Genomic DNA, 27751 nt, shown 5'->3' with positions numbered 1-27751 from the left:
ACATGCAAAATGTATCTAAGTGCTCTTTGGAAGTCATCTGATGGAAAATCCCACTGAAGACCAGTTTTCAAGTCAGGCTGATAAAAAAAAAAAAAAAAAGGACTAAATATTTTTCTTAACATTTCTAATGAGATAAAACTTGTAAACAAAAATAAAAACAACATAAAGAAACAGTTGACAATTACAAACAGGACCTGTTTCTGACAACAGGTTAAATGAAATGCACCACTGATTTTTCTTCCATAATTTTAATTAATTAATAAAAAAAAAAACATCCTAATCTTTCATCTAAAGAATGTCCACAGCACCTTTCCACCTAGAACAATCACCTTTATTTAGAGTATTTACATCAAAGGAGACCGAAATAAATATAGATTTGTTGCAGCAGGTACAATTCAAAGTAAAACAGAGGAAGAGATTTTACAGCAACCGCCATATGTAAACCATAATCATTGTCTGAACTTCATTTAAAAACATAAACCTGTTTGCTTGTTTAACAAAACCTCCAAAAACTGCAGAGACTGTCTGGACCAGAAACATTGAAACTGCCAAATGAAACACATTTATGATTGCAAATATAGAAAAACTGCTTCACGTAACATGTTCAGAGAAATCATCAGGAGTTTTGCTGAAAAAGAAAGACATTGACATCCTTTTTAGTCAAACAAGATAATGTAAAAATATATGTAAAAAAAAAAAAAAAAAGGACTGATTTTCTCACCAGCAAGGCCCGTCCTCTGGTTTCTATCGGTAACAGCAAGTTTCCCAGAGCGCAGATGACGCAGGCAACAGCAAACGGAGTGAGAGCTTGAATCACAGACTGAGACATGAGCACCTGAAGTACACACAGACCAATGAGGCACAGCCACTGCAATCTGAAAACACAGTTTTTCAGCTGCACATTGGACAAACCTGTGCGATAAATGGTGCGATCATCCCTCCGATCCGACTGAATGACGTGCAGAAACCCATCCCAAGAGACCTCGCCACTGTAGGGTAAACCTGGGATGAAAAAACAGTCCAATTAACCCTTAATACAGCAAAGCGTCATTAAAGTACCAAAAAGATCAGGGTGTGTGTGGAGATAACCATGGAGAGCAGTGTCCATATAGGGAAAGATTACCCTCTATAGAAATATATGCATGTGTGAGCAGATTTCTAAATGTAAGACAATAAATGTCTGTAAATTTCCTATTTATATATACACATATACACTTATACATATACACATACATATACACTCACCGGCCACTTTATTAGGTACACCTGTCCAACTGCTCGTTAACACTTAATTTCTAAGCAGCCAATCACATGGCGGCAACTCAGTGCATTTAGGCATGTAGACATGGTCAAGACAATCTCCTGCAGTTCAAACCGAGCATCAGTATGGGGAAGAAAGGTGATTTGAGTGACTTTGAACGTGGCATGATTGTTGGTGCCAGAAGGGCTGGTCTGAGTAAACTGCTGATCTACTGGGATTTTCACACACAACCATCTCTGGGGTTTACAGAGAATGGTCCGAAAAAGAAAAAACATCCAGTGAGCGGCAGTTCTGTGGGCGGAAATGCCTTGTTGATGCCAGAGGTCAGAGGAGAATGGCCAGACTGGTTCGAGCTGATAGAAGGGCAACAGTGACTCAAATAACCACCCGTTACAACCAAGGTGGGCAGAAGAGCATCTCTGAATGCACAGTACGTCGAATTTTGAGGCAGATGGGCTACAGCAGCAGAAGACCACACCGGGTGCCACTCCTTTCAGCTAAGAACAGGAAACTGAGGCTACAATTTGCACAAGCTCATTGAAATTGGACAATAGAAGATTGGAAAAACGTTGCCTGGTCTGATGAGTCTCGATTTCTGCTGCGACATTCGGATGGTAGGGTCAGAATTTGGTGTCTACAACATGAAAGCATGGATCCATCCTGCCTTGTATCAACGGTTCAGGCTGGTGGTGGTGGTGTCATGGTGTGGGGAATATTTTCTTGGCACTCTTTGGGCCCCTTGCTACCAATTGAGCATCGTTGCAACGCCACAGCCTACCCGAGTATTGTTGCTGACCATGTCCATCCCTTTATGACCAAAATGTACCCAACTTCTGATGGCTACTTTCAGCAGGATAATGTGTCATGTCATAAAGCTGGAATCATCTCAGACTGGTTTCTTGAACATGACAATGAGTTCACTGTACTTAAATGGCCTCCACAGTCACCAGATCTCAATCCAATAGAGCATCTTTGGGATGTGGTGGAACGGGAGATTCGCATCATGGATGTGCAGCCGACAAATCTGCAGCAACTGTGTGATGCCATCATGTCAATATGGACCAAACTCCCTGAGGAATGCTTCCAGCACCTTGTTGAATCTATGCCACGAAGAATTGAGGCAGTTCTGAAGGCAAAAGGGGGTCCAACCCGTTACTAGCATGGGCTACCTAATAAAGTGGCCGGTGAGTGTATGTATATATGCACTGCTCAGATCTCAATGGGGAAAAAATCCTGCTGTTTATTTCTACTGATATGGACTGGGTGATGCGTTAGTAACAACAGGATGCCATATCATTTGATGGAAATGAAAATGATCAACCTACAGAGGGCTGAATTCAAAGACACCCCAAAAATTACAGTGAAAAAATGATGCGGCAGGCTAGTCCATTGTGCTGAAATTTCATTGCAGCAACTCAAAATGGTATTCAGTAATTTGTATACCCCCCACATATGTATATGCATGCCTGACAACGTCGGGGCATGCTCCTAATGAGACAATGGATGGCGTCCTGGGGTATCTCCTCCTAGATCTGGACCAGGGCATCACTGAGCTCCGGAGCAGTATGAGTTGGAACCTGGCGGCGTCCGATGGATCAAAACATAATGTCCTAGAGGTGTTCTATTGGATTTAGGTCAGGCGAGCATGGGGGCCAATCAGTGGCATCATACTTCCGCCACATGAGGCCGGGCATTGTTGTGCACCAGGAGGAACCCAGGACCCACTGCACCAGCATAGGATCTGACAATGGGTGCAAGGATTTCATTCCGATACCTAATGCCAGTCAGGGTGCCGTTGTCTAGCCTGTATAGATCTCTGCGCCCCTCCATGGATATGCCTCCCCAGACCATCACTGACCCACCACCAAACCGGTCATGCTGAACGATGTTACAGGCAGCATAATGTTCTCCACAGCTTCTCCAGACCCTTTCACATCTGTCACATGCTCAGGGTGAACCTGCTCTCCTCTGAAAAGCACAGGGCGCCAGTGGCGGACTTGCCAATTCCGTTGTTATGCTGGCAAAAGCCAATCGAGCTCCACGGTGCCGGGGAGTGAGCAAAGGGCCCACTAGAGGACGTCGGTCCTCAGGCCACCCTCGTGAAGTCTGTTTCTGATTGTTTGGTCAGAGACATTCACACCAGTGGCCTGCTGGAGGTCATTTTGTAGGGCTCTGGCAGTGCTCCTCCTGCTCCTCCTTGCACAAAGGAGCAGATACCGGTCCTGCTGATGGGTTGTAGACCTTCTACGGCCCTGTCCAGCTCTCCTGGAGTAACTGCCTGTCTCCTAGAATCTCCTCCATGCTCTTGAGATTGTGCTGGGAGACACAGCAAACCTTCTGGAGGAGTTGGACTGCCTGTGCAACCTCTGTAGGGTCAAGGTAGCGCCTCATGCTAACAGTAGAAACAGTGACCCTAGCCAAACGCAAAACTGTTGAAAAAGAGTCAGAAAAGATGAGGAGGGGAAAAAATGTCAGTGGCCTCCACCTGTTTTGATGGTCTCGTTGTTGCCCCTGTAGTGCACCTGGTGTTAATGTCATTAACACCAAAGCAGCTGAAACTGATTAACAACCCCCTCTGCTACTTACCTGACCAAATCAATATCCCAGAAGTTTAATTAACATGATGCTATACTCCGATTACAAAGTGTTCCTTTGTTATTTGTTTGTGTATATATATATATATATATATATATATACACTCACCGGCCACTTTATTAGGTACCCCATGCTAGTAACGGGTTGGACCCCCTTTTGCCTTCAGAACTGCCTCAATTCTTCGTGGCAAAGATTCAACAAGGTGCTGGAAGCATTCCTCAGGGAGTTTGGTCCATATTGACATGATGGCATCACATAGTTGCCGCAGATTTGTCGGCTGCACATCCATGATGCGAATCTCCCGTTCCCCCACATCCCAAAGATGCTCTGTTGGATTGAGATCTGGTGACTGTGGAGGCCATTTGAGTACAGTGAACTCATTGTCATGTTCAAGAAACCAGTCTGAGATGATTCCAGCTTTATGACATGGCACATTATCCTACTGAAAGTAGCTATCAGAAGTTGGGTACATTGTGGTCATAAAGGGATGGACATGGTCAGCAACAATACTCAGGTAGGCTGTGGCGTTGCAACGATGCTCAATTGGTACCAAGGGGCCCAAAGAGTGCCAAGAAAATATTCCCCACACCATGACACCACCACCACCACCCTGAACCGTTGATACAAGGCAGGATGGATCCATGCTTTCATGTTGTAGACGCCAAATTCTGACCCTACCATCCGAATGTCGCAGCAGAAATCGAGACTCATCAGACCAGGCAACGTCTTTCCAATCTTCTATTGACCAATTTCGATGAGCTTGTGCAAATTGTAGCCTCAGTTTCCTGTTCTTAGCTGAAAGGAGTGGCACCCGGTGTGGTCTTCTGCTGCTGTAGCCCATCTGCCTCAAAGTTCGACGTACTGTGCGTTCAGAGATGCTCTTCTGCCCACCTTGGTTGTAACGGGTGGTTATTTGAGTCACTGTTGCCCTTCTATCAGCTCGAACCAGTCTGGCCATTCTCCTCTGACCTCTGGCATCAACAAGGCATTTCCGCCCACAGAACTGCCGCTCACTAGATGTTTTTTCTTTTTCGGACCATTCTCTGTAAACCCTAGAGATGGTTGTGCGTGAAAATCCCAGTGGATCAGCAGTTTCTGAAATACTCAGACCAGCCCTTCTGGCACCAACAATCATGCCATGTTTAAAGTCACTCAAATCACCTTTCTTCCCCATACTGATGCTCGGTTTGAACTGCAGGAGATTGTCTTGACCATGTCTACATGCCTAAATGCACTGAGTTGCCGCCATGTGATTGGCTGCTTAGAAATTAAGTGTTAACGAGCAGTTGGACAGGTGTACCTAATAAAGTGACCGGTGAGTGTATATATATATATATATATATATATATATATACATACATACATACATACATACACACACACACACACACCCCTTTAAATTATTTAATACACAATGGATTAAATAGATGTCGCTTTGAATAGTTAAAAACATATTTTTTATAACTTATAACTAAAATAATTATTTAAATATGCATTTTTAGGGTTGCCAGTCCCTGTTGTGTTATTTCTGGAGTCAGAGGCTGAAATGTTTGGGAACCTCTGCTATAGAAAAACAAAAGCTTTTGTTATTTAATTTTTAAGTAACACTGTGGCTCCTATAGCATGCCTCTAAGGCACCTGGCTGACCAAACGGGAGCAGGGGAAAGATTTATTCACAAAAACAAAACAAAAATATGGTCCTTTGTGTGTTTGCAGTACTCTTTCTTGAAGACCTTAATGTTTCAGTAAGACTGCAAGTCTTTACATTAAAGCCTTCTAAGACATGACTTACCTCAGCTGTGTAAATGTAAACCACATTAAAATTCATGGAGACCAGAGACCGGAGCAGAAAGAGGAGAACCGTGAATCCAAACCTGAAGTAAGACAAAGGTTCTGGTTAGATAAAAAACTTTGATCAAAAGCTGCAGCTGCCATGCTTCCTGTCAGATTTTAATCAAGCAGTACAGTAACATCTCATGACCCTGATCCCTGCAGGAGCACTGGAACCACCAGGGGCCCCTCTGAAGGTTTCCATTTAAAGCTCCTCAGCAATAATTGGTTGAGAATGATTTTAATCCAGGTGTGAAAACCCCAGAGGAGCATTAACAGTTTATGTTGGACTGAGGTTTTTCCATGGTTTTAGGAACTCTGTGAAGCTCAGTGAAGAAGATGTGATTAGTTCCTTTTCCCAAAAAGTACTCAGGTTAGGAACTCAGTTACTGAATGGTCAAAGTTCCTATGCAAAGTAATAATTCAGCTACTTTTTTATGATCTTAAGTCTTGATAAATGTGGATGACTTTTCCATTTTTGGAATGTTAAATCCAGTTCAGTTATGAAACATAAAATGTTTAATAGAAGCTATTTGAATAAAAGGACTGAATAAACGATTCTGTGTATTGAGCTGGACAATTTAAGATATTCATTAACTGTAATATGTTTATGCAGATATTAGCACGATGTTTAATATATAGAATAAAAGAATATAGAGGATGTTTAAAACTTGATATCTATCCCCATTAAGCGGCTATAAAACCAAAAATATCACTAAGAAATTATGCTTTTCGGGTAAAAAAAAAAAAAAAAAAAAAAAGGGCAAAAATAAAATAGACCTGTAGTGAAGTTCAGCAGTACGACGGAGTGTTAGGGCCAGGCTAGATATTTTCTTCTATTTCAAGAATAAAGTCATAACATTACGAGAATAAAGTCGTAAAATTACGAGAATAAAGTCGTAACATTTCGAGAATAAAGTCGTAACATTATGAGAATAAAGTTGTAAAATTGCGAGAATAAAGTCGTAATCTTATGAGAATAAAATAACATTACGAGAATAAGGTCATAACATTACGAGAATAAAGTCGTACAATTACGAGAATAAAGTCGTACAATTACGAGAATAAAGTCGTAAACTTATGAGAATTGTCTTAAAATTATGAGAAAAAAAGTCATAACATTACGAGAATAAAGTTGTAACATTACGAGAATAAGGTCGTAACATTACGAGAACAAAGCCTTTAAATTACGAGAATAAAGTCGTAACATTGTGAGAATAAAGTCGTAACATTACGAGAATAAAGTTGTTAACTTACGAGAATAAAGTCGTAACATTAGGAGATAAAGTTGTAACATTACGAGAATAAAGTTGTAAAATTACGAGAGAAGTCCTAATATTACGAGAATAAAATCTTAAAATTTCGAGAATAATGTTTATGCCTTTAGTTTACGCCTTTATTTTTGTACGCAAAAAAATCACTTTAAATCAGCTCATCAAGCTTGTATCCCTTTAGTCAGGTTATGCATATGCAAATCTGACGTCTTACGCTTTCGTATTGAATACGGCTATGTTGATCAAACAGAACACCGGCCGTTCCGTAATGCCTCGTGGTAACGCCACAGCTTGGTGTGGTCAGAGACCAACTCATATTAATCGAATTAACAGATTTACAGCAGCTCTACTGGTGAATCGTTCAGCGAGGCTCCAATAACAACATCAAGGAGAAAGAAAATTCACCTTCCAATCAAAACGCAAACAGCGACACAGCATCAAGATAAGAAATATTTTGATTGAGTGGAAAAAAAAGGTTAAAACTCAGAATAAAACCTCTTCATTGGAAAAAACACAATCAGATAGCATTAACGTACTATACTTATTGTATTTCTATTTTCGTTTTATGATGTGGTTTGTACTTTAAGAATAGCATAATAATTTAAGAATAGCTAGTATAAATAAAAATTATTCAGCATCCATGAACTTGCATCTGAACGCCTCAGCAACTCTAGCTTCAGGAACACCAAGATATCAAACTGAGCTAAAACAAAGTGTAAAACCCAAAAATAAATAACAACCCAGCAGGACTTTTTCTTTGTTCACACAGCTTATACATAACCATAGCATGGATTATTACTCCTGCGCCCTCTGGTGGACAAACCTGGTTTTCAGTCAGGCCTTTGGGATCTAATGAATCACATAATGAACCAATCAAACTGTAGAAGAGGAGTTTCAGTGCAGGCCTTACATCGTGGTGCAGATATTGACCATCATGAACAGAACAGCCGTCAGCAGCTGGAGCACAGAAAGGCTTATCTTCCGCCCAAACACATTGAGCAGAATAATGTTTATTGGAACCACTGGCAGGAAGGAGAAGAAACACAGAATCACAAACCGGCTAAAAGAATATCTCTGTTAGAATTTGGTTTCATCTCACTGTTTAGCTGAAAACATGTGAAACCAAAATAGTTCTGAAAACTTTCACACTCCTGTTCCTGGACTCACATGCAACCTCTCCCAGGGAGCTGATGAGAAGCGTGTGATAGTCGTTGTTTCCAAAGGGGATGCAGTAACAGAGTCCGTTCTCATGCCGGTGTTTGACCTGATGCTCTTTGTCAGCATTTATCACACACAACAGGTTCTTCTCCAGCAGCTCCGAGCTGCTCAGCACGGAGCCATAGTAGGCGAAGGACGCCACAAACCTGCAGACGAAACAGAATGAGACCTGATGGATCACAATAGTCCTGGTAGAAAATACACAAAACCTTTTAACAAAGGAGAACTTTGATCAACTTTTTAGGAGGAGAATAAGGACACGTCTTTGGGGATGGTGCTGACCATCTCTACCTGGTAAGGTTAAACACAAGGAATGTTTTAAGTTCATTTTTCTATATAACTTACAAACTATCCATGCAGGGGATTACTAACATGATATGTCGCATTAGTCATCTCACATGAACTGCATGTCTGTTAAAGCTTCATGCCTTGAGCCTAAATAGAACCTCAGCACCAGGCAAAATGAGCTGGCAAACAGATGTGGCGCCATCTACCTGCAGTACCGCTGAACTACCAGAAAGCTTCACTGACGCAGCTACTAAATTAAACCAACAGCTTGGAGAACAGAGCATTAAAGCATTGCCAACACCAGTAGCACGATTAGTACGAATCGAGTGATTTCGTACGTCCCTCATTCAGTAGCAGATTTTTCCCAAGATAGCTGGGACGCCTTAATTACATGTGTTTTGAAGTGCAGTTGGCTGACGTACGGACTTATTTCTTAAAGTCGTAGGGAAGCGGCTGTTCCAACCGTTGCATTTCTGAATTCTCCAGAGTGGTGCCCTACTTTACATGAGTGAATAAAGCGAATGTGATTGGTCGTTTATCAAGAGGGCGGGGTTGTTGTGGCGGTAGGTTCGCAAGCACTTTGGTTGTGGCCGGTTTGTCGGAAGCATCTTGCTAACCAGTTAGCATCTTAGTGCTAGTCAAGGAACGCTATGGACAGAGGAAACATGCAAGAGGAGGAGAGTTTAGTGTCGGAGGTCGTGGATGAGTCTCCTCCGTCATCCATTTTTTATTTAGAAGAGGAAAGTGGGACGAAGATGTTGTGGAAGAGGACGCCAGGGCGGCAGAAGCTTGGTTTGGTGTAGAAGGCTTCCAGCCGTACATGTTTGAGCCCTTGCCTCGCAACGCTGCCAGTTCTGTTAGCTCTACGCCTGCTGAAGACACAGCCGTCCATCCCCGTGAACACTGGGACAGAACTCAATGGGAAAGGAAATTATTCCTATTTCAACCGTTGCGTATCTTAGCTGCGACATATGAATCAAGATGCTATGACCGAAAATAATTGATTGAAAGATGACGTTGATATGATTGGCCGAATTTAGGTTTTCAGGCTGACGTATAACTAACTGGCCTGCATAAGATAACGGAAAAAAACAACACCGATTTTAATGCAGGATTTTCTTTTTTCTGTAGAAATGTTTTAAATTTTGGGACATTATCGTTTGATAAAGAGCACATTTATATACATGTTTAGGCCAGAATGATTTGACATTTAAATATGACTTTAAGTCCCGGTCGGCACAGTTTGCAGAAAAACTTGATTTTTTGTTTCTGTCCAAATCTTCCTCTGTTAGTTCATAAAACTCTGCCAAGAGCTCTGCAAAACTGGCATCAGAAATACCAGCGGATGAGTCTGAGTCATGCAGAATAGGACTAGCAGTAGACATGCTGGTCTGTCATGCTGTTTGCTGTAAAACCTGACGTTATCCAACGGAAAGTGTCATTATGAGCCGAACGTGAGCCGTCTGTGTCGCTCTTTATTCTCACGGTGAACGTCGCTCTCATCATTTATTCAAAACCGATCTGTTCACTGAAATTATGAATTTATTCAGTGAACGACGTTCATATGAGGTTCTATTGTAGGATTGTGGCTTAATTTACCGAATGAACTTGGACTAGTTCATTTATAGGTTTATGAACTTAGTCAGGGGTGGACTGGGACAAATGTGTACTGTATGTACTGAATGTGTATACCAACTGTGCAATACCTTGAGGCCAGGTTAATGGAAATTAGTGAGAGTGGACACTTAAAATACTTCCAAAATCTTAATTTGTTAACACTGTAAAATGTAAACTCCACCACAGCACAGCAACGAGAGAGAGAGAGAGAGAGAGAGAGAGAGAGAGAGAGAGAGAGAGAGAGAGAGAGAGAGAGAGAGAGAGAGAGAGAGAGAGAGAGAGAGAGAGAGAGAGAGAGAGAGAGAGAGATGATCGGAACAGACTCTTGCGCTGCTGATTTTATTTTTCTTCATGCATTATGCAAATATAACGTGGCCGATATATAATAATAACAATAATAATAATACATATTATTAATATACATGTCGGCCCACCGGGCAAATGCCCGGTACGCCTGATTACCAGTCCATGCCTGAACTTAGTTCATTTATTGAAAAATTAAACTATGAATGTGAGCTAGCTCATTTTCATCTGTGTGAACTGAACTTTGATCTCATTCTTTTTAATTAAGATCTGGCACAACATTGGTTATGGTAAATATACACAGAAAGGCTACATTTAGTAAAAAATTTAGCAAAAAAAAAAAAGCTTAGAATATAAAAAAAAGTCAAATACTTTGCCAACAGGACGCAATCGTTTAAAATAAAAATGAGTGAGTTAATGGCATATAAACTGAAAAAATGTCAATTTAAATATGTAACTTTAAGTTAATTTTCTGCATATGATTCATAAATCATCCATGTGGGGGATGGATAATTTGGATAAGAGCTGCAATATATGGAAATAAAAAGGTGGATATATGATTTTAACAGCAGAGATCCTGAACCATCAAACAAATAAATGACAAGGATCGATTTTATTTTAAGTAGAAAATAAAATTCTATTTTTAAGTAGACGATTTTATTTTCTCTTGGTTCAGTTGGTGATACCCCGCGGCTAATAACATATAACCAAATAATGATATTATACTATTAGGTCATTACCATGAGTACCAGAGCAGCAGAGATGTCCTCCTATAAGCTGAGCTGAGCAGAATCCTCCAGCTGCCACGTTCCTTCTGGAATAGAGAGAAACAGAAAACTGGCATTAATAAGTTCTGGTGCCTGCTTAAAATGATCCACACTGGGCAGCCGCTGCAAAGAACACAGTTCATTTGGACTGTTTTTACTGGATGCAAACTCCATTTAGAAAAACCCTGGGCTGGGCATCAAACCCGGAACCTTTTTGCAAGGCAGCAGTGCTAACCTCTGCCGCACTGTGCATCCCTAAAAGTCATATAATTATGAGAATATTCTTACATTATAAAATCATATTATTACCTGAATAAAGTGGTCATATTACGAGGATAAAATCATAACATTATGAGTAAAGTTGAAAAAATATGAGAATAAAGTTGAAAAATGACGAGAATAAAGTTATCATACCACAATCCGTTTCAGAAAGAGAGCTTGGAGCCTCGACCAGCATCACCCAACAGCAACCTCATATTTCCTTATTTGTGAACTTTCCACTTTTTGGGAAAGACTTCTTTTAAGAGTTGTCATAACCCTTAAAAGAAGTGCCCGCGGCTTCTGGGGGCTCCGGCGTTGCGGCGGCTGGGGGTTTTCCTCAGGGCCGTCTCTCCTCTTCTCTAGGTGGGGGGGCGGATTTCCTGGGTTGGCCCTTCCTGGGCATCTTTGCTCTGGGGATCCCTTTGGGTGTCTGGGCTCTGGGTCCTCCAGGGCTTGCCTCGGTGCTCTGGAGGGGCGGGTCTTTGTCTCTTCACAACCACTATTGAGCATTTTTCCCTTGGATAAACTTTACAGGCACAAGTGCACTCTCACATACAACTACAGGTGCTTGGCTCCAGGTACTCAGAGATTCACTTCCATACAGAAAGCCCATATTCTTATCTTCAGCTACCACAGTATACATGTCAGATTAAATAGTATTACTTATACTTCAGCGATAGTATCAAGGTGTTACTTTATTGTACCCCTTGTACTATATCCGTTGGTTGTTCTGTTCTTTTTACATCTCTTTTTCGGTGATAAGGCAGACTGAAGACGTTTTATCATTGTCTCCCTTCTGCCTCCTCTTTCTTTCATCTCTTCTCCTTTTTTCCGTTCCTGTTCTACTTACATTGCAGTGTCCATATAATCTGTAATACTCCCTGCATGAATTATAATAAAGTTATTTACATTCATAAATCACGGGGAACACTATGGCGATAGCCGTACTGCTCCAATTGGGAAAGTAAAATCTGTTGGGCTCTTTTTTGGCATCAAGACAATTATTCTTATTGCCACATCACCAGACAGGACAGTTTTTGTTTTTAAACAGAGTTATCATAAAATGCAACTTTATTCTCATAATGTTATGACTCTATTCTCGTATTTAAAAAAAGAAATCTAATACTCCGCCGTAGAAAACAGTAAAAACACGCCTTATTCTAGCAGCTCTTATAGTTCTAGCTCTGCGCTATCCTCCAATCTACTTTATCTGATTCCTCATTTCAGTCTCACATCAAATCTGTCAGTTTATTTTCCTCCATGAAAATCAAACACACTTATCTAAAGTGGAAGTATGCATAAGAGTACTTCTGGTAATTTATCAGTGACACTAACTTTATAGATATTTCTCTAGAATATTATCTATAATTGTCATGTTTGGTTTTGTTGCAATAACAATATATTTAGATTTGCATAAAAGTATATTTGTTTACCCTGAACCAGATCCAGCCATGGATCAGTAAGCGCACTTCCAAAGCAGAATAGGAACAAAGATCCGCCATCAAACACAGACTAAAATTTTATATCAATGTAAGGTTGAAGAGAAACACTAGAATAAAGTAAAGATGTACCAGAGCAGGCTCCACCAGCCGTCCAGGAGGAAGAGAAGCTCGGTTCATTCTGGCGATCCGCTGCAGCGTTTTAACGGCAGCATCAACGTTTCCAGCCGACACATTGTACCGAGCTGACTCAGGAATAAACTGTGATAAAGGAAGCATCAGTTCCAGCAGCAGCATTGTGTTTTCTCTCCTACAAATACACAAACACCGGCTACACAGACATGAAGCAGATTCTGCACCTTAAAGAGGAAGATGAGGATGATGCTGGGAGTGATGGAGAGCCGGATCATCCACCTCCAGCCCATAGTGGGAACCACCAGCATCCCGAGGAGGATGATCAGTATGGAGCCGGTCATCCAGAAAATCTGAAAAAGAAAGACTTCTATTTTTTTTCTGTTTTTATTTTAGATAAAACTGGACTTTAGGACTTACAGAACCCAGAGGCAGCAGGTAGGCCCGGTACTTGGCAGGGATGAACTCTGTCTTCAGCACAAACCTAAACGCCAAACAAAGCATGGATGTTCAGCCAATCAGAGCGCAGACCTTTCGGCATACTGCTGCTAGGTGTGAGCTGACCCCTGTGACACCCCCGCCACGCCGCAGCCCACCATGCTGCGCAGGAAGATAAACCAGCCGTACGTCGGGGCAAACGATGTCAGCAGAGAGAAATACGAGCTCCACACGTAACCTCCAAACACCACCTGGGAAAAAAAAACCCAAAAAAACAGTACATGGAAAAAAGGAAGGATCCTGCAGCTTTAATCTGCCGTTTCCTACCTTCCAGCGTCCATATCTGTCAGCAACATAACCGGCCAAGACTCCACAAACCATGAAGCCAACAAACACCATCTGAAAGGAAAATCCAGTAAGGAGGATCCGATATGAAGGTTCTTTTGTTTTAAAACTATTTGTGCATTGTAAGTGTGAATTTGGAGTTTTGTATTTGTAGAATGAAAAAAAATTTGCAAGTACAAATATTTTTTTTAAACCTGATCAAATTTTAAGTACAAGGACACAAATTCTGTTCTACTAGTTGCTCGTCAAAAACTTCTAACATTCTCAGTTTTGCTTCAAATGGTTCAGAACTATTGTTGCAAAGCTATTTGTGCATTGTAAAATTGGTGTTTTGTAATTGTAGACTTTTTTTAATCTGACAAAATACAAAAAAAGTTACACCTCTAAAAAGTACTTGAGTACAAGTACACAAATTGTGTTCTGTGAGATGCACATGAATTAAAAAACAAATAGTGCAAAAGAAATTCAAACACATGTATTAAAATCTTCAAAAAAATGTTTTTTTTTTGTCCTCAACACAAATACAAATCTACAGAAGAGGATTAGGGCCACTGAAAAACAAAAAAGTTAACTGATTTTTGAATTTTATTTTTATTTTGTTTAACAGAATTCTGAATTTTTTCTCAGAATTCTGACTTTTTTATTGTCAAAATTCAGTCAGAATTCTGAGAAAAAAGTCAGAATTCTGACTTCTTCCCCATACTAAACTGAAATAAAATTTAAAAATCAGTTAACTTTTTTTATGGCCCTAATCCTCTTCCGTACAAATCAGTGAATACAACTGCATGAATCTGCTGCTGTGTATGGAGGGCCAACTCTGCTAATTTAAAAATAAATCCATAAATAAATAAATTCTCAATAAATTAATAAGCATAGAATTAATTACCCCTAAAAATACAATTAACAAATAAATGTAGGTGAAATTAAATCATACAGTGAGACATAAATGTATATATCTCTTTTTTATTAGCCTCTTTATTTATTTGCATTTGTAATAATTACCTTATTTATGTATTGTCCGTTATAATCTTCAACTTTATTTCTTACTTATTTTTTCAAGTATTTATTTATGTGCATGATATAATATTTTTTTCTGTTTTATTCTTACTTTGTATTTATTTTTACCCTCTTTATTTCTTCAATGCTATTTATTTCTGCCAGTCGTTTTTACATTTCTGTCTGCATTTCTGCCTCATTATGTGAATGAGGAAGGGCTGTGTCTTAGAGGGATTAATGCAACAGCAGGAATTCATTTTCAGCCCCGCCCCCTAATCGCCATCATTGGAAACTAAAGGCTCAGACATTTCCTTTCCTAGGAGGGGTCGGAGGTAATTGTGCGACCATTTCAGGTGCTGTAACCGGCATGCGTTACATAAGTTTCCTCAGTTATTCTTATTTTCTATTCAGTTCGAAATCAGCATATTTGTCTGACCAGATATTCTTTTATGAGTGGAAAAAATGACGTTTGCCCTAAAAGCTTTGTGGAAAGAACATGCTTCAACTTATTCAGTCCAAACTTGCCTGAGTTATAGTCAAGATGTGGATCTATAAAGTCTGGAGTTTCTGTTTTCATGTATGCATGGTGTTTTGCAGAGTTTATTTTGGAGAACAAAAATTGGCGGTGCTAAATATTCATCTTTTTTTTCCTTTGTTTAATCACCTATAACTCAGACTTGGTGGCATTTAAAATAGTGTTTCCACCTGAAAAATATTCCCCAATGCCTTTCTGTCTAGTTTGGGAGCTGTACTTGCTTTAATTCAAATAACTAATTTCAGGTGGAATTTGCTCCTAAGACCCTCAGGGCTAAAAGATTCAACATAAGGCGAAGGTGTAACTTAGAGAGAAAAGGTTAGAGAACCACTAGTTTAGCCTAACTAGTGTCTAAACTTCCCTAATCTATCCGTAAAGGGGGTCCATTGGAGGTTTGGTTAATTTTTAGTTTTGGTGTGACCTTGTTTATTGGCCTGCCTATCTAGGTTTAGGGTTTGTTAATCATTTCACATATTTAATCTGTCCTTTATGCTTTACTGGTTTATTCCTGATGCCAATAAAGGCATGGCTCATTCCCAGCCTGCTTCTAGCTCCAGTCATCCAGATCTACACAGTTCAGATGAGTTCCAACAGAGCTGGATAAAATGGCTGAATTCTCTCAGCAGCATTCAGGAGCTAAGCTTCGGAGATGATCAGGCTGCAGGATAGTAGCTTCCTTTATTCATAAAGGAGTGAGCAGTTTGATGCTGAAACCTGCAGCGCATAAATAGTCCAGAGGCGTCAGGTATGAAGCGTGTCGACCCTTAAAACATCAACGTTGAGTGAAAGTGTGCAGCAATCCAGGGAAAAATTGAAAATTAACAATTTAAAAAGCTCTAAAACTTAGGGGCCATGTGCAATTTTCAGCTTTTTAACTAGTGTACAAAACTTAAGCCCCCAAAACAGACAAAAACGTTCTTGTTTTCTAGTACCGTATTTTCACGACTATAAGGCGCACATAAACGTCTTTTTTTTCCCTCAAAATGTGCGGTGCGCCCTTTGGTGCGGTGCGCCCTATGTGTGTTGCAACTGCGACTTTTGAGACCACCTCATTGAGGAGATGATGAAAGAGTGGCTGAATGTAAGGAGACCAGGTGGGTTTTTTTCCACTCATCACCATCGCTGTTAATCTGACTCCATGCGTGCCCATCTCACAGCTGATGTGAAAAACATGGGGAAACAAATTAAGGCTGTGCTCGCTGTTATTCAACCGCTCGACATCAGTGTGAACCGGACGCAGCAGGTGCAGCAGAAGCAGCGAGTTTACATGCAAAGTCAACGGTTGACGAGCGTATAGGTGCAGCAAAAGGTCCCGCAGCGCGTTTTGAGCAGCAGGCGCAGCACGTCGGGAGCGTTTAAGCATCTGGCGCGCTGCTGCTGCTCGAGATGGAAAATTTGAAGTTTTGCTGCTGGAAGCGCCGCATCAACGAATCAGAGAAGCTGATCTGGGAGCTGACAGCGAGACAGACACAGCGCTCTGATGACATATGATATTAAGGCAAATGAAAAAGGCTGGATGGATGAGGAGATGATGAAAGCGTGGCTGAGGCAGGTGTATGTGAGGAGACCAGGTGGTTTTTTCCACGCATCACCATCGCTTTTAATATGTGACTCCATGCGTGCCCATCTCACAGCTGATGTGAAAAACATGGTGAAAAAAAAAACCGCTGTGCTCGCCGTTATCTCGGGGGTCTGACAAAGGAACTTCCACCGCGCGACATCGGTGTGAACCGGCCGTTCAAAGTAAGGCTGCGAGCGGCGTGGGAGCGATGGATGACCGACGGAGACCACAGTTTCAGGATAAGTGGAAGGCAGCGCCGGGCAAGTTACGCCACCGTTTGAGGATGGATTGTAGATGCTTGGACTAATGTGTCTGCTGGCTCTGTTGTTCAAGCTTTCGCAAAAGCCAGCATTATTTCTGAGGAGCCGCGCTGCAGGGAAAGTGACTGACAGCGAAGAAGGGGAAATTGGCATGTCTGATTTAGCGCAGCTGTTTAATTCAGAAACAGAGGATGATGACTTTGATGGGTTTGATTAATACTTTGTAATAAATACATGAATAAAGCACAATCATACTCAGTTTTGCTCCCGCTCTATTTTTCTACCTGAAAACTTAATTCAACAGCAGCCTCTGGGCCGGGTCTCCTCCAGGTTCACCACGGCGGCTGGCAGGTGTTTTTCATCTAAATAATTTAAACTGCAGGCACCAGGATACCGGTAATAAAAGCGAACATATTCCGTCGGCAGGTTTCAGGATTTTAAGTTAATTTAGGAGTAATCACAGCGCTCTGTCATCTGCAATGTGTCTGTCTCACGGTCAGCTCCCAGGTTTGATTAATACTTTGTAATAAATACATGAATAAAGCACAGTCATACTCAGTTTTGCCCCCGCTGTATTTTTAAATACGCAGTAGAGGTATTTAAAGGTAGTAGAGGACATGTACCTGTATATAAAAAACGCGCCCTATAGTCCGGTGCGCCTTATGTGTGTGTTAAATACAGAAATGGGACACATAACTGAGACTGCGCCTTTTAGTACGGTGCGCCTTATGGTCGTGAAAATACGGGTAACTGGGACTAAGAACCTACGGACAAACGTGGCTGTGGTCTGGTAAAATACTCTATCCTGACTTAAAAGAGGCTCAGAATTGATCAAACATTAAATAAACAGTAAAATGAAACGAACAGTAAAATGTGCAACAATATGAGCTAAAAGGTAATTATTTGGAAAAGTTTACCCCCCATAAACAAATGGTCCGTACACATATAAAATTATTGAACAAGGGAAGAAATTGTTTATATTCCAGCAGATTATTAATCAAATTATCAAAAAATAATCAATATATTGATCGATTTGGAAAGTAATCATTAGTTGCAGCCATAATTATTGGTTTATAGTCTAACTTCCTTTCATTTTGTTATAATTTTCCTAATTTTGATTATTAATTTCTATTTTATTCGCTCATGTTCATTGAGTTTTAGATTATCCTAATGCATTGTACTTTTCTCGATGCGTTTCCCGTTTAGTTTTTTCTTTAAAAAATTCACTCTAACTGACTTGTAACTGAAACTTGAATATAAATAAAGTTGCCCTGCTTAAGAAAAAGAAAGAAATATGAGATGTGAAGAATTGTGCCTTTTTTTGCACATTGGTTCAGCTTGTGTGACAGAAACTCACGGTGGAGACGAGAGCAACCTGCCAGTCCTCCAGACGCCATTCGCACCGAATCTCTGGAGAAACCACAGCTAACAGCATGATCTCCATCGCCTCCACGATCTGCACACAAACAGTGTCAGTGATGTCACACCGTCACCGCAGAGCAGCTGCTGTGACGCAGATCTGGACTCACATTGGCACTGCCCATGATGACAAACAGCAGGACGTGAAAGCGTCCGAAGCCGATGGTCTCCACAGCCTGCTCCACGGTGAACTTCTCATCTGCTGGAGCAGAACAGTCAACATTCTGAGAGTCAGATCAAACTTCAGGAGGATTTTTATGAAATGCACCTTTAAAGCTTGTGATGACAATGTTCTAAATGGTGTATGTGTGTAATTATTAGACAGCATGGGATTAATTTCCACTGTTATGCTGATTATACCCAGCTATATCTGTCTATAAATCCAGATGAAGCTAACCCATTACATAGATTACAGGCATGTCTGAAGACATAAAAACCTGGATGACTCTTAACTTTCTCCTTCTGAATGCAGACAAAACAGAAGTTTTAGTCTTTGGACCAGAGTCTCTGAAAAAGAAGCTGATTGGTCAGTCACTTCATTTGGATGGGATTAAACTGATTTCAGTTTTATTTTTTATCAGGACCTGTCATTTAAATCCCATATCAAAGCAGTTTCTAGAATTTCCTTCTTTCATCTGAGGAATATTGCAAAAATTAGAAATATCCTGTCCAGGGTGATGCTGAGAAACTAGTCCATGCATTTGTTACTTCAAGGCGGGACTATTGTAATTCTTTACTATCAGGAAGTCCACAAACTGTAGTTAAAAGCCTTCAGCTGATCCAAAATGCTGCAGCCAGAGTTCTGATGAAAATGAAAAAGAGAGATCACATCTCTCCTCTCCTGGCTTCTCTTCATTGGCTTCCTGTTAAATCCAGAATAGAATTTAAAATCCTCAATCTCACATATAAAGCCTTAAATGGCCAAGCTCCATCTGATATCAGAGATCTGATTGTTCCTTATGTTCCTAACAGAGCACTTCGCTCTCAATCTGCAGGTTTACTAGTGGTTCCTAGAATTTCTAAAAGTAGAATGGGAGGCAGATCTTTTAGTTATCAGGCTCCTCTCCTGTGGAACCATTTACCAGTTTTAGTCCGTGAGGCAGACACCCTGTCTACTTTTAAGGCTAGGCTTAAAACTTTCCTTTTAGATAAAGCTTATAGTTAGAGTGGCTCAGGTTATCCTGAGCTATCTCTATAGTTATGCTGCTATAGGCTTAGACTTCTGGAGGACATAGGGACCCCCATTTCATCATTCTGTTTCATTCTATCTCTATTTTCCCACTCTGTAGAATCTGTTATTCCAATCTCTAACGTTCTGCTCTCTGTACTTTTCCTCAGAGTAGCTTTGCCTCGTCTGTTCCTGTTTGGCTGTGACTCCATCCTGGAGAGAAACAGCAGCTGTGCTGCTGCCATCGACACCCTTGTTTATAGATGTTGGAGATCGGCCTGTTTACCAGTGTGGTCCTGTTTCTCTGACCGTGACTGGGTGGATGTGCTCTCTTCATCCTCTGACATGGGAGCTGGCTTCCTGGACGCTTTACAGCTGCTTTTTTCTCTCTGCTTCTGTCTCCTTGAACCCCAGTCGGCCTCAGCAGATGGCCGCTCACACTGAGCCTGGTTCTGCTGGAGGTTTCTTCCTGTTAAAATGGAGTTTTTCCTCTCCACTGTCGCTACAAGCATGCTTAGTGTGAGGGATTGCATTTGAGTCAATGAGTCGATGCAATCAACTGGTTTTCCTTAGATAGAAAATTTGTATCAATTTGACTGTATGATCTGGTGAACTGTAAAGTGCCTTGAGATGACATGTGTTGTGAATTTGGCGCAATAGAAATAAACTGAATTGAATTGAATTCAGAACAGTCCAATGTTTTTCTCTCAGCCGTTCTTGGCTGTTTCTATCTGTGTGTTTTGGCTCATTATCCTGTTGAAGACCCACGACCTGCGACTGAGACCAAGCTTTCTGACACTGCAGCACATTTCTCTCTACAATCCCTGATACCCTGCAGAGATCCAGACACTCAGCAGCCCAGAGCATAACAGAGCCTCCTCCATGTTTCACAGTAGAGACAGTTTTCTTTCCTCTCTCTGTCTGCGAACATAGAGCAGATGTTTCTTAGCTAAAATCTCAGTTTGTCTCCTCTGTCCAGAGGACGTTCTCCCAGGAGGTTAGTTTCTTGTCAACATGTAGTTTGCTAAATTCAAGTCTGGCCTTTTCAGGATATGCTTCCATCAATGGTTCCTCGCCTCCCATTAAGTCCACTTCGGCGTAAACAGCGATAAATGCTGTGATCTGACACTGATGTTGAGCTTCAAGTTAATCTTTAGTCTCTATAGAAGTTTTACGGTCATCAGTTTTCCTCCTGTAGCTGCAGGGAGGTTGGCTGCAGTCCATGGATCTTAGTTTTCTGAATAGTTTTAGTCACAGAAACACCAGCTGCTTGGAGATGGTCTGATAGGCTTAAACCTTAACAAGCTGCTCTATAATTTCCTTTCTAATCTCCTGAGACGACTTTCCTTTGCTTCCTCTGGTCCATGTTGAGTGCGGTATACACCATGTCACCAAACAGCAGGGTGCCTACCTGCAGCCCTTTATGTCGACCCAATGACTAATTACAGATTGTAGAGGCGTGTGATGCTAATTAGTGGACACACCTTGATTCAACATGTCCCTATGGAGACATTTTTATATGGAAAAAACATAATTTTAATCCACACCGGTTTCATTCATAAAAATTTTTTTTTTTTAAATACTGTAAATATCTGACTTTCATTTTTTTATTTTCATAGATTTATTATTTATTTTTGCGTTTTTCCTTTAAAAGAAGGAACCAACAGCTTTGTCCACATGTCTATATCACAAAGAATGAAAGTATTTCTAAAGACTGTAATTAACCTGGTGAGCTGTTTAAGTGGTCAGTTAATCTAGTTGATGGAAACTTGTGGGTGCGAAAAAAACAAACATTTGTGTAGAAGGATGGCTCACCACAATGAAAAAGAAAATAAAATGAACTTGCAGCTTTTTATGTTTCCTTCTTGTTTTTTCACTCATTCAGGATGTGACCTTCATGGGAATCTCTAGGAACTTCTTATCTACTCTTAGATGCTGCGTTCTACCTCTTCAGTCTCCTCCTCTCTATTAACATTAATAATTATATTTCATCCAAAATATTTTCTTCATATATCTTGCTATTTTTTTATCAATTATTTATTTTCATTTTTAAAGAAAAAAATCTGACTATGAAAGAAAAGTGAGACCTTTTAAAGATGAGCCAGACCCATGTTCCTCTAACTCACCATTGTTGTTACTGCTACCGTTTCCCTGCTGGTTGTCTGCAGCTTTTACCTGCAGTTCCACCTCCTGTAAATGGATGGCGCTCACCAGCTGAGTTCTTGAACAGTCCGTCATCCTAAAATCAGAAGGATTTCTCTCGGTAAACGATTGGGTGTTCCCCAACATTGTAGAAAACAAAACAAAACAAGCAAAAACAACAACAAAACTTCCATTCCTTGACTGAAGAGAAAAAAAAACCCCGAGGACCGTACCATAGATTACTTCCAGTTGAACCAATCCACAACTAATATAATCTGGGTCAGAGGTCTGGGTCATATGCCAGTCCAGCCTGTGAAAACCTGTGTCACAAATATTGCCATAGAGATTGAAAGGATCTTCTCAGAATTTTAATGCAAACTCAACATTTTACAGAATTTTTTACCTTAAAATTTTTAATTATGCCAACTTTACGTTTTCTTCAATTTTTTTTTTTTATGGGGTTTTTATCCAGTTGTTAAATTGGCCGTGACCCCCAGCACCAAGCAACCAGAGAAAAGGAAAAATGTTTTATATTTTATGCTCTAAGGGTGAAATCCTAAAACTGACATCAAACAAGTATCATCCATTATAAGATTAAGTCTCCACTCAATTTGAGTTAATTTGTCATGATTTACAATGACCTCCAACTGTATTCTTTTTTGTGTTTTTTTTAGAATGATTTACCTCCATTTATCTTTTTCTATTTAAATTCAAAAACCTAAAATAAAAATGTCTTTTTGATGGGTGTCACATTTAAACATTTTTTTATTTTTTTTATATCAATGCGAAGCTTAAAGTCTTATTAATAAAACAATTTATGTATAATAAAAAAATCTAAAGCGTTCAAGGGATGCAACAATCGATAATCTGGTTGTCGCATCCACTGGAGACTGTCAGCCCAATGTTATGTCAAAATGTTTTATATAATTTCAGATCACATAAAATGTAAGAACACATTAAAAAATCCATCAAAGGGTGTTAATAAAATTTGAACTCATATTTGTTGAAAAAAAAAACCTTTAAAATAAGAAGTTAACATTGTCCACACTGGATGCACTGATCCATGCTAATTTGTAGCTTCAGGGGTTTCATTTAAAAAGGACCTGATTTATTTCCCATAATCCAGCAGGATAATCTGTCTCCGCCATCTTGTTTTCTAACCAAGTTTTTAGAAATATATATATATATATATATATATATATATATATATATATATATATATATATATATATATATATATATATATATATATATCTCAGTGGCGGCCGGCCCATAGGGGGCGCTGGGGCACCGCCCTCCCTGATAAGAAGAGAGAAACGTAAAATATATTTTTAGAAATTAACTCATAAATGTCAGTTTTACTCTCTAGACTGTGTACATATAAGCAAAACAAATTATATAAACTACATTTCCCTATCTACTGTCATTAATTTGTGGATTTCCACAGACAGACTCCTACCGTCTCTGTTCTGGGGGCTGTGATCAGACTGACCCACATTTGCAAAGAATCTGTCAATGATGTACTATTGCTAGGTGAATTTAATGGCCAATCAGCGTCTCGGAACTTTATGGTCTTGGGGCGCCGAAAATACTGCGCTTTAACAGGCTTCTGAACCCAAGCGCAGGTGCAGACAGTTAGAGGGAAGATGGCGAATGTAACGAACGAGATGCAGCTTCCACCAAATTTGGTGAGATCCTTATTTATCTACCCGTTTGCCAGAAGAACATCCCTGTTGTAGGATATGAACATTTCATGTCATGGTTATTGTGACTGTGACGAATCCACCTCGTCGCTTAAAACAACCTCTCTAACTTTGCGCGCCACACACACATTCCTGTTATACTGTGTTTGTGAGGACCAATACACTCGCGCTGAGACCAGTAGCTCCATGAACTTAAAACACACAAGCTGTTCCTGGTTACCTGCTGGCGTATTGAGGGTGCACACTTAATATTTCAGTGGGGTTAGCCGTGTGTGTGTGTGTGTGTGTGTGTGTGGGGGGGGGGGGGGTGTACGTGTTTATGCTACGGGGACTTGTCATCTTCAGTCTGGCTGCGTCTTTGCTGGGTTCAAACCCAGTTTGGTGTAATTGAATAAGTCAATGAATCTGTGTAAAAGAATTAAGTTGTAAAAATTATTTGTTTTTGTACATCAATTGTTTGTGGAGGTAATATATGGACAAAACTGATTAATTAGAAGAAATCAGAAATAAGAGAGCCTGAGGGTAGGGGCTTAAACTATTTATGAGGGCTGTGGGAAGAAGAGCGGCCATTTTTGTTTTCTGTTTCTTTGTTACATTGCTTGTAACTGGAGGGAGGCTGAGGCCCAGAGTATCTTGTACATGTTTAGTTCCTTTTGCACCCTGTTTTGAGTTTTTGAGCTCAATAAATCACCAACACCGGTAACCTGACTGAGCCTGGATTCTTGGAGGCCAAAGAACCCCGTCACAGTGACCCAAATCATCACTGTTAGTTATTATATAGTAAATTAAATCATTACTGTTAAATTGTATGTATTGTCCAATTGTTTATTTGAATTCTTATTCCGGATTAGTTGGAGACATACACTAGGCTATATCAGCCCCACCAAAAATATTTTCACCAGCCGCCACTGATATATATATATATATATATGGTTTTTTTTTTTGGCCAAAGTTAACTGCTACATTTGTTTAAGTGGCACAAATGATTTACTTATTTTAGCTGGAGCTTGCACCTTTCTCTTCATATAACATTTTTTTTTGTGCCAAAAAAGTAGTTTAGTTTAAATAAAATAAAATGAAATGTTGTGTACAGATTTTATATTTTCAATTTATATAATATTTTTGCCGATATATTTATTTTTCTGATTGGATTTTCTGATTACGATATTTTCAAATTGTATTTTACATTCCCACATTCTCATCAGGTAAAGCCCAATCCAAACGCTGACCAATAAAAATGTTGCTAATGCAGACCAATAGGATGTGAAATTACATTTAAAAATAAAGCAATTTGTAAAACCCAAACTTTAAAACATAAATAAAAAAAATGCAAATATAAATTATGTTAAAGAATAAAATATAAATATGTCGAAAAAATAAAATATAAAAAAAATAAATAAAAAAGAAACTTGAAATTAAAATTTCTCTCAAAACTTTTTTTTTTTATTAAAATGTTTTTCCAAGTTAAGTTTCTGGATTGCATTTTTTTTATTTATTTTTTTTTCTTATTTCTATTTAAAGAAATAATGGAACAAAAATCACTCCATAAAATAATGGCTTTCTTGTATGGAACATTTTTTATATTCATATATCACAGTTCGTTTGAATGAATATTGGATTTCATTTTTCATGTAATATTTTGAAAAGTGGTCTTTGATTTTTAACGTTTCAGCACAAAAATGATTTAACTTTACAAAGCCTCGCCTTGCAGCTCAGATAGGATGATTTTAACAACAAAAACTGATCTTAAATTTCAGCAATTTTACAAACACGTTTATTTTTTCTTCATATTTAAACTCTAAAAGCACCAGAAATCAAATCTCGTTACTTAAACGAATATTAATTAACATTAAGCAGGTGTTTAGGCCTACTGTTGAGTTGAGACCAAAGTTAGCCTGCAGCCTCAGGTGTTCCGTCTCTATTCTGGTTTTAACGTGATGACGTCAGTGGAAGAGCTTTCCGATGAACTATCTCCGCCACCTCTTGAATCGCTTTAAAAAACAAACCAGGAGTGATTTAAAAGGAAGAAGTGACTCACCCTGATGCTGGACCTTAACCCTGATCATTCGCTGTGTTTTCATGCCACAGGCCGCCGCAGTCAGACAGTAGAGACGCTCTGCTGCTCCTCCTCTCACCTGCTCAGGTGCATCAGGAAGTATCGGTAGAGCCTGCGGCTGCAGAGAGCTGCGCTTTCGGCTGGGAGGAGCCCGGGTTCCGCCCAAAGCCTGCAGGGGGGGGGGGGATCAGTAACGCAAATAGAACCGGAACACCCAGTAAACAGGTTGGGAAAGAAAAGAAGCCCAACCCGCCCAGAGTTAATCCTGTAAACCCAGCCTGCATCTGGTTCCCATGACAACGAAAAAAAAAACTGAATTAAAGTCGCAGTGAAATCATATTTAAATGTCAAATCGTTCTGGCTTAAACATGTATATATACTCTTTATCAGACCACATTGTCCTGAAAGTTATAAAAATTATAATTTTTTCCCCTCCATCTTCTGCAGGCCAGTTAGTTATACGTCAGCCCGAACACCTAAATTCGGCCAATCATATATCAGCGGTCATCTTTCAATCACATTTTTTCGGTCATAGCATCTTCATTCATATGTCGCAGCTAATATACACAACGGTTGAAATAAGAATAATATACTTTACCATTGAGTTCCGTCCCATTGGGAACCTACTAGCACTAAGTTGCTAACTGGTTAGCATGATGCTTCCGACAAACCGGCCACAACCAAAATGCTTGCGAACCTTCCGCCACAACAATCCCGCCCCTTTGATTAATGACCAATCACATTCTTTCTATTGACTCGTGTGCAGTCATGCACCAATGGGGAGAATTCAGACATTCAGAGGTTGGAACAGCCGCATTCCTACAACTTTAGATCAACCAGGTTTCTGCTTTAAATCTGGACTAATTTGAATAAAAGAAAACAATCACATTTACTGAAAAAATAACCAAAACAAACTTTTTTATATCTTTCCAGATGTGAGCTATTTGGACATTACTGATTACTGTGAAGGTCTGAACTTGTTTTCCAACTTCCAGGAAGTGGATTTAATTATGTTATACTTTCTCTTGTCAGAATAATGGTTTACCATGTCATAAATCATAACTATTGACAAAATAAAGATGTTGAGCCTGAGAATTTTATCCTCTACCTCGGAGGTCTTCAACAGGGGGTCCACGGGGGTACTGCATGGGGGTCGTGAAACATTTTGTTAATTAGATTTTTTTTATATTCTGCCCTGCAATTTTTTCCACTAATTGAAATGTCTTTAAATCCACATTAACATGAATTCAACACACTGTAGTAAACAGATAAATGGAGGCAGAAGATGTCTTTCAGTCATCAATGCACACATTCAGCGACACACAGGAGCTCTTTCAACCTGGGCACCGTTTCATTCAGAACACCTGTCCCATCAACCAGGAATCAGAAATACTTTAATAATCCCAGGGAGAAATTACTTTAGTTACATTACTGCATCTGTAATAGAGTGACAATAGGACCAGTTTGATAGAACACTATTTCATACAATATATTTAATTAGGGGGTCCCTGCTCCATCTTGCCATCAGTTTGGGGGTCCTTGGTCTGGAAAACATTGAAGATCCCTGCTTTAACTAATTCTGTACATTGATTTAAATTGGTTGATTTTTAGCCCTACTGTTCATTTTCCCCTTTAAACATGTTCTAAAGCGTTTTTCTATTCTTGAATTATCTTTGAACTATAGGCTCCAACAGAAAATAATCTAAATACAGTTTTGTGGCATGATTGAAACTGAAATCTGTTCAGAAATGATGACAGCAGTCGCTTCGACTCAGAACATTTCTTTAATGTCTGTTAACACAATCAGTCGGACTTGAAACAACCAGATTACAAAGCTCACGGAGCATCTGGGAGGCAAGGCTCGTCAGGTGACCCTACCTGCGCCTGAACAGGTGGGTTCCCAGTTCGTTTCTTTAACTAGAAACTTAATCAGTTTCCTGAAAGTTACTGGAGTCCAGGCTGGACACACCTGGTCAGGGCAGGATGTCAGGGTCTGAAGGACAAACGGGAATGTGGTTGAAATCGAAGCAACGGTTGGGAAGATGTTCATTCACGACGAAAAAGACCAAATGTTATTGGGCCTGCCGGAACCAGAACAGGAGTTCCCTTCACGGCCCGCTTCACAAACATGGATTAAAAGGTT

At 39.9% G+C, this 27751-nt stretch overlaps 1 protein-coding gene across 2 annotated transcripts; it reads right to left on the bottom strand.

Moving 5' to 3' along the window:
* Positions 1 to 514: 514 nt before the first annotated feature.
* svopl (SVOP-like) lies at positions 515 to 25743 on the bottom strand. 2 transcript variants are annotated; one of them, XM_038301482.1, is made up of 16 exons: positions 25591 to 25743; positions 21834 to 21946; positions 18650 to 18741; positions 18478 to 18576; positions 13751 to 13822; positions 13550 to 13674; positions 13406 to 13469; positions 13213 to 13338; positions 12986 to 13114; positions 11127 to 11200; positions 8128 to 8324; positions 7871 to 7982; positions 5649 to 5730; positions 913 to 1002; positions 722 to 835; positions 515 to 628 (listed from the first exon to the last, which is right to left on the bottom strand). In XM_038301482.1, the coding sequence occupies exons 2-16, from the start codon at positions 21943 to 21945 to the stop codon at positions 617 to 619; spliced, it is 1500 nt and encodes a 499-aa protein (XP_038157410.1). In that variant the 5' UTR covers position 21946; positions 25591 to 25743; the 3' UTR covers positions 515 to 616. The 2 variants fall into 2 exon arrangements, with proteins under 2 accessions (XP_038157410.1, XP_038157411.1); XM_038301483.1 differs by having other exon boundaries at positions 18650 to 18738.
* Positions 25744 to 27751: the final 2008 nt, after the last annotated feature.

The sequence above is a fragment of the Cyprinodon tularosa genome, unplaced genomic scaffold, assembly GCF_016077235.1.
Source record: "Cyprinodon tularosa strain WSP-4 unplaced genomic scaffold, ASM1607723v1 ctg469, whole genome shotgun sequence".
In the NCBI taxonomy this organism is placed as follows: Eukaryota; Metazoa; Chordata; class Actinopteri; order Cyprinodontiformes; family Cyprinodontidae; genus Cyprinodon; species Cyprinodon tularosa.
This window is presented reverse-complemented; position numbering and strand designations above follow the sequence as displayed.

What these genes read in the sequence shown, in the direction of transcription:
- svopl (XM_038301482.1), bottom strand. Translation starts at nt 21,945, where the DNA reads ATGACGGACTGTTCAAGAACTCAGCTGGTGAGCGCCATCCATTTACAG. An exon ending in AGGTTGCTCTCGTCTCCACC is followed by an intron (nt 13,823 to 18,477) that starts GTGAGTTTCTGT and finishes TTTTCCTTTCAG; the next exon opens with ATGGTGTTTGTTGGCTTCAT. An exon ending in TCCTCATCTTCCTCTTTAAG is followed by an intron (nt 13,115 to 13,212) that starts GTGCAGAATCTG and finishes CCTTTATCACAG; the next exon opens with TTTATTCCTGAGTCAGCTCG.